This window comes from Neophocaena asiaeorientalis, unplaced genomic scaffold (assembly GCF_003031525.2).
Source record: "Neophocaena asiaeorientalis asiaeorientalis breed wild unplaced genomic scaffold, Neophocaena_asiaeorientalis_V1.1 scaffold332, whole genome shotgun sequence".
Lineage (NCBI taxonomy): Eukaryota > Metazoa > Chordata > Mammalia > Artiodactyla > Phocoenidae > Neophocaena > Neophocaena asiaeorientalis.
Window position 1 is genome coordinate 5759709 of NW_020173111.1, and position 6256 is coordinate 5765964.

General features: G+C 48.0%; 1 protein-coding gene across 1 annotated transcript; it reads right to left on the minus strand.

The window, feature by feature from the left end:
• Positions 1-5562: 5562 nt before the first annotated feature.
• On the minus strand, positions 5563-6193 carry LOC112398770 (uncharacterized). Its single transcript, XM_024743491.1, has one exon. The coding sequence runs from the start codon at positions 6066-6068 to the stop codon at positions 5592-5594; it is 477 nt and encodes a 158-aa protein (XP_024599259.1). The 5' UTR covers positions 6069-6193; the 3' UTR covers positions 5563-5591.
• Positions 6194-6256: the final 63 nt, after the last annotated feature.

A 6256-nucleotide genomic window follows, 5' to 3' on the forward strand; every position in this document is an offset into this window, starting at 1 on the left:
TTTTTTTTTTGGGGGGGGGGGGGGGGTTTTTTTTTTTTTTTTTTTTTTTTTTTTTGCGGTACGCGGGCCTCTCACTGCTGCGGCCTCTCCCATTGCGGATCACAGACTCCGGACGCGCAGGCTCAACGGCCATGGCTCACGGGCCCAGCCGCTCCGCGGCACGTGGGATCCTCCCGGACCGGGGCACAAACCCGCGTCCCCTGCACCGGCAGGCAGACTCCCAACCACTGCGCCACCAGGGAAGCCCCGGGGGTTACTCTTCATTGTGGTGCGCAGGCTTCTCGTTGCGATGGCTTCTCTTGTTGCAGAGCAGGGGCTCTAGGCGTGTGGGCTTCAATAGTTGCGGCACGTGGGCTCAGTAGTTGTGGATCACGGACTCTAGAGCACAGCTCAGTAGTTGTGGTGCGTGGGCTTTGTTGCTCCGTGGCATGTGGGATCTTCCCGGACCAGAGTTCGAACCCGTGTCCCCTGCATTGGCAGGCGGATTCTTAACCACTGAACCACCAGGGAAGTCCTCAAACTGTATACTTTAAATGTGTGTAGTTTATTTATTGTATGTCAATTGTACCTCAATAAAACTGTCTTATTTATTTTGGCTCTATTGGGTCTTCACTGCTGCACGTGGGCTTTCTCTAGTTGTGGTGAGTGGGGGCTACTCTTTGTTGCGGTGCGCAGGCTTCTCATTGTGGTGGCTCCTCTTGTGGAGCACAGGCTCTCGGTGCGCGGGCTTCAGTTGTTGCAGCACATGGGCTCAGTAGTTGTGGCATGCGGGCACTACAGCATGCAGGCTTCAGTAGCTGTGGTGCATGGGCTCAGTAGTTGTGGCGCATGGGCCTAGTTGCTCCATGCCATGTGGGATCTTCCCAGACCAGGGATCGAACCGTGTCTCCTGCATTGGCAGGCAGATTCTTAACCACTTTAACCACTGCGCCACCAGGGAAGTCCAAAGCTGTTTTATTTTATTTTTAATTTTTTTGCCGTGGGGCTTGTGTGATCTTAGTTCCCCAACAGGGATCGAAGCCAGGCCCTCGGCAGTGTAAGTGCAGAGTGCTAACCACCGTATTGCCAGGGAATTCCCTAAAGCTGTTATGAAAGAAAGGAAGGACAGAAGTAAGGGAGGGAGAGAGGGAAGGGGAGAGAGAGAGAGAGAGAGAGAGAGAGAGAGAGAAGAAACTTAGAGATGTTAATCTGGCAGAAAATATGGGGCAGGTGGGGGTGGAGTGTCCCAATTATCTACTGCTGTGTAACAAATGACCCCAAAATTTAGTGGCTTATAACAACAAGCATTTTATTATATTTCACAATTTTGTGGGTCAGGAATTTAGACTGGCTCAGTTGAGTGAAGCCTTGTGGAACCAACTGGGTTATATTCAGGCTGGGATTGTCTAGGGGATCCAAGGTGGCTTCACCCACATGCCTGGTACCTTGATGGGGATGGCTGGGAGGCTGGGCTAAAATGGGCCCCTTTCCCTTTCCATGTAGACTCAGGACCCCCCCACGGGGTCTCTCCAGAAGGAATGAGAAGCTGGTCAGGCTTAACGGTATGTACTGATTTATGTATCTTTTGATTTTCTGCTATATTTATTAAAAAAACAACTTTTATAGTTTTTTTGCCCTTTATTATGAAAGATACACATTTCACTTTAGAAAATGTAGGCTGAGGGACTTCCCTGGCAGTCCAGAGGTTAGGACTCTGCACTTCCAGTGCAGGGAGCACAGGTTCAATCCCTGGTAGGGGAACTAAGATCCCACATGCCACGTGGTGAGGCCAAAAAAAAAATAAAATGTAGGCTGAGAGCTTAGCTTTAACATGGCAGGCCACAGGCAGCCACTACGAGGTCTTGAGCTGTGAGTGACAGGAGATGAGACCACAACTCTCTATTATGGAAGGGAAAGAGGACATGATTGGTTGCCTGAAATGCTGAGGTCCAGGGGAGGTTAGTGATTAGGCAATGACAAATTTAAGGGGTAGGCAGGCAGTAAACCACTCTGCTGAATAACCATAACGAAAACAAAAAGCTAATATTTAACTGTGTGCTTGAGCACTTACACGTGATCGGTACTATATTAAGCCCTGTACATTTAGTAGCTCATTTAACCCTGATGGGCTAGGTACTTGCACCAGTCCCCTGCTATACGCATGAGAAATCGGAGGCACAGAGAGGTTAAGTAACTTGCCCAAGGTCACACAGTTAAGAGTGTTGAGCTGGGATATAAGCCTGGCTGAGCTCTGAACTAATTTAACTAACCAAGCTGGATGTTGACTTTTACCACTCCTATGTGCAATTCAAGCTTCTTTACTATAGTCTCTGAAGTTCTAGGTGACTAGAGCTTATATGATATCCTCTTACTTGTTGCTATTCTGAACTCTGGGTTGTTGAAAGCAGCTGACACACTTCTCATAATGACCCCAAGGCCGGAGTCAGGGCAGAGTTAAGAGTTGGCCTGGTGTGTCGAATGCCATTCCCCTTCAGCTGGCAGAATGCAGACAATGATTCACGGGTAGTCTATTCGGCTGGTACCCCCACCCCCACCCCCGGCCCTAACCCCCACTGGTTTAAAAGAGTTATTGTGATGTAATGTTTGTTTAATGTTTAAAAGGAATACTCTGGTGATTTATGTATTTAAAAAATTATGTGAAAGCACCCTTAGGATGGTGGTGAAAGGTGCAACTTTGACATCAAAACAAGCGGGTGCATCAAATATTTAATTAAAGGATCAGATGCAAAAAGCAGATGCAGATTGACTTCGATGGAAATGTGGTGGAACCTCAACCCCAGGCCTGAGAGAGCAGCAGGGGCCAGTGTCATCTTTGAAAACAAAATATGGTTTTGGATGAATTCGAGAAAGACTGCAAATTCACTGCCTACATCATTTTAGGGCTGGTTTCTTTTAATAAGTAGTTACTGATTAAAATACAAATGATTTATTTTCAGGATTAGGAAAGATATATACATACTCTCTTTCTAATGTTAGGGAAAACTGGACGGCTGCTTGCTCCTCCCTTTGCTAAAAAAGGGTGTTTATTATCTAGGATGGCAGTGAAAAATTTAATATGAGTTTACAGCAGGGGACTGTCTTTGACCTTTCATCTGGATATACGGCTCCTGTTCCTCTCATGGATAAGCTATAGTCTTATTAAAATCTCATCCTAATTTGTTCTTTATCACTATACCATATTTTAAAAAATCATAACTGTATTTCTATACAATTGGGATTAAATTAGTTGCTTTAAAAATTTCCCTCTTTCCCACCTATGGTAAATTAAGTCTTAATGGAAATTAGAAAAGTGCTAATTTAACAATTTACACTGCAGCCCTGTTTCCTGGCAATGTCCTGTCAATTCAAGAAAGGAAGGGGAAGCTACTTCATGAATAGAAATCAAGACCTTTTTTTCTCCTCCTCTTTCTTTTTTTCTTTTCTTTTTGGCTTATTCTGACCAATTGTCCCCAGGAAACTAACCCACCAACTGCTGTCGAGTTTGATTCCTCTTTCTGGAGTTACAGCCTTCCTGCTCCTCCACAATGTCTCAGCTGACTTTCCATCTCTGCCATCCACTTGCAAGATATTTAGAGTCATAGGACCAGGAGGACTGCTAATTCTCCCCTCCCCCTCTCTGGTCATCTTTTTTAAACCTTTTTAGATGCTGGTGGGTGGGGCCAACCATGAGGGAGACAGCAGGTCTGGCCCATCCCTTTTCTGACCCTCTGGGGCCATCTTCCTTCTGGCAATTCTCTTCCCCCATCTGTTTTCCTCTTGTTTTTGTTTAAAAAAAAAAAAAAAGAAAGAAAGAAAGAAAAGGAAAGAAATTAAAAACAATCAAAGAAAGGAAAAGAAACAAAACCAAAGAATACATACAACACCTCTGCTGAAGCAAGGCCAGCACGGTACAAAATTCTGTAGGAAAATTCATGTGTGAGCATGTACCTGTTTACACGCTGGTCTCAAACTATGGAAGAAACACAAACACATATTGGCAATAGATAGTTGTGTGAAAAGCTCCTAATACTTATTTTTTTAAATTTTAATTTTATATTGGAGTACAGTTGACGTACAATGTTGTGTTAGTTCTAATATTTAAAGTATAAAGTGTTTACTTCTCTTTCATTGGTCAAAGAAGGAAATCTGTTTTTTTTCCCCCCAGTTTTATTGAGATACAATTGCCATGTTCTGGGTTTATTTGATAATAATTTTTGCACTCCTCACACATTTCGGTGAATGTTCACTGAGCTTAGATTTGCTCCAGGTGCTGAGGAGAGCCCTTCTGACAGCAGCTGAGGACTTTGGCTGCTAGCTTGTCCTAGAATTCTTCCCATCTCAGGACAGCACCCGGCCCCACAATGGCTTTCTCCCTTTAGGGTGGTGTTTCTGCAGCCTGGGGCCTTCAGCATGTTTGTCCAGCAGGTTGATCTAAGGCTTCTTTCCCGGTTGACATTTCCCCCAGAAACCTCCCTGAATTCTGGTGAGCAGATTCAGAGATGGAGCTGGAATTGTGTATAAAGTGTTTTTTCTTTTTTATTTCACTTTTATGATACAGGCATGATTATTAGGTTGGACACCAAATTATTTTTTTTCAATTTAAGTATACTTTACATAGTGAAATTTTGCACAGATCTTAAATGGCAGATCTATAAGTTTTGACAAATGTACACACAAACATATTTCTACTTCACGACCCTTGAAGGTTCTCTCCTATTCCCCTTCCCAGTCAATACTCCCTCACCCCCAAGGGTTCTTTTCCTATCCTCAAAGCTTAGTTTTGCCTGTTCTAGAATTTCCTGTATCTGGAATCACACACTACGAACTTGTGTTTGGCTCCTTTCTTCTAACATGATGTTTTCGAGATTCATCCAGGTTGTTGCTTGTAGAAGTGGGACCCAAGATGTCAGTCACAGCTTGATGGTGTTAAGACAGGGACAATTGTTCCACCCGCTGGCCTCCACACCAAATACCCTCTAAATCCTGGTATGTGGCCCTCTCCACTCCTCCAAGTTAGTCTCTCTCCAGGGCCCAGCGAGTTCCTTTCCCAGAACCGCCCAGGCAGCCTCGGGCACCACCCAGATGGCCGCGAGGCCTTCACCGGGAACCTCCCCAGAACAGCTGCCCTCTGCCCCCCACTTCCCCCCAGTAAAACTCAAAAAAGAAACCGGCCCCTCCGCAGATCAAAATTCAGATTCGTTTAATTCCAACTGCGTGATGTTTTGGTGTTAATCACAGATATGCAGTCTTTAAGAAAACGTAAAAAGGAAAAAAAAGGTCTTGGTGGGGGGACCCCAGATCTCACGGGCAGCCTCTGCAGAACCGGGATTCAGAATGAAATCTTTTCTTTTTGAAATAAACGGAAGAGTCGCTCTCCACTCCTCGCTCGGAAGGTTTCAAAGGTCGTCACACTGAAGCCCGGGGGCGTTCATCTCCCCTGCGGCCCGGAGAAGGGAGGAGGTTGGAGGGAGGAGGGAGGGAGCACACAAAAGCGAGCCGTGCCGAGAGGGCTAATGTTTCCTGTTTGCCTGGAACCCCCTCCCCTGTGTCCCCTCCCCCAGCCCCCTCAGTGAGTTTGCTCCTTTGGAGATTAAAAGGATTCCGAATTCCGATCAGTCCCAATATCCAGCGTACTGAGAGGAGGAGGAGGAAGAGGCGGCAAAGCAGAGAAAGAGGGGGCACGCGCGCGCGTGCACGCAGGCAACCCGAATTGGGGAGTTGTTCAAAGCCCCAGGAGGCCAGGGCGCAAGGCGCGAGCAAAGCCCGGTAGGCGCAGCAGCGCTGCCGGGGCCACCCGAGTCTTGCTCGGCGACTCGTTTCAGAAAGAAGATGACGCGGGAGCGGGCCGGCGGCGTTGACCACGCGGCTCCCGAGCTCACCGCGCTGGGCCATTGCCGGTTCCACTGATTCCGGCGCGCCCCGGTGGAGGCTCCGTCCCCGCGGCTCGGGATCGGAGGGGGGGGACCAACGCGAGGGCGAAATGGCCCGATGACAAAGGAAATGTGATCCCCCTTCGCTGCCAAGGTTTCAGAGAGGACGGACGCGAGGAGGAGGAGGGGCGCGGGGCGCGCGCGGAGCTCGGATAGCATTGCACGACGGCTCGCGCGGAGCGGGCAGCGGGTACATCTAATATCTTCCTGCCGATGAATAATTCACGACGGCCCGCGGGGACCTGTGGTCCCGCGTTACGGCGCGGCTAAACCGGAGAAGGAGCTCGCTGGAGGCGCCCAGGCCCGGCGAGGCGGGGGCAAGAGGGCCCAGGGCCGCGTGGGGCACG

Excerpts from the sequence above, each read along its gene's own strand:
- LOC112398770 (XM_024743491.1), bottom strand. The coding sequence starts at position 6,068 with ATGCTATCCGAGCTCCGCGCGCGCCCCGCGCCCCTCCTCCTCCTCGCG.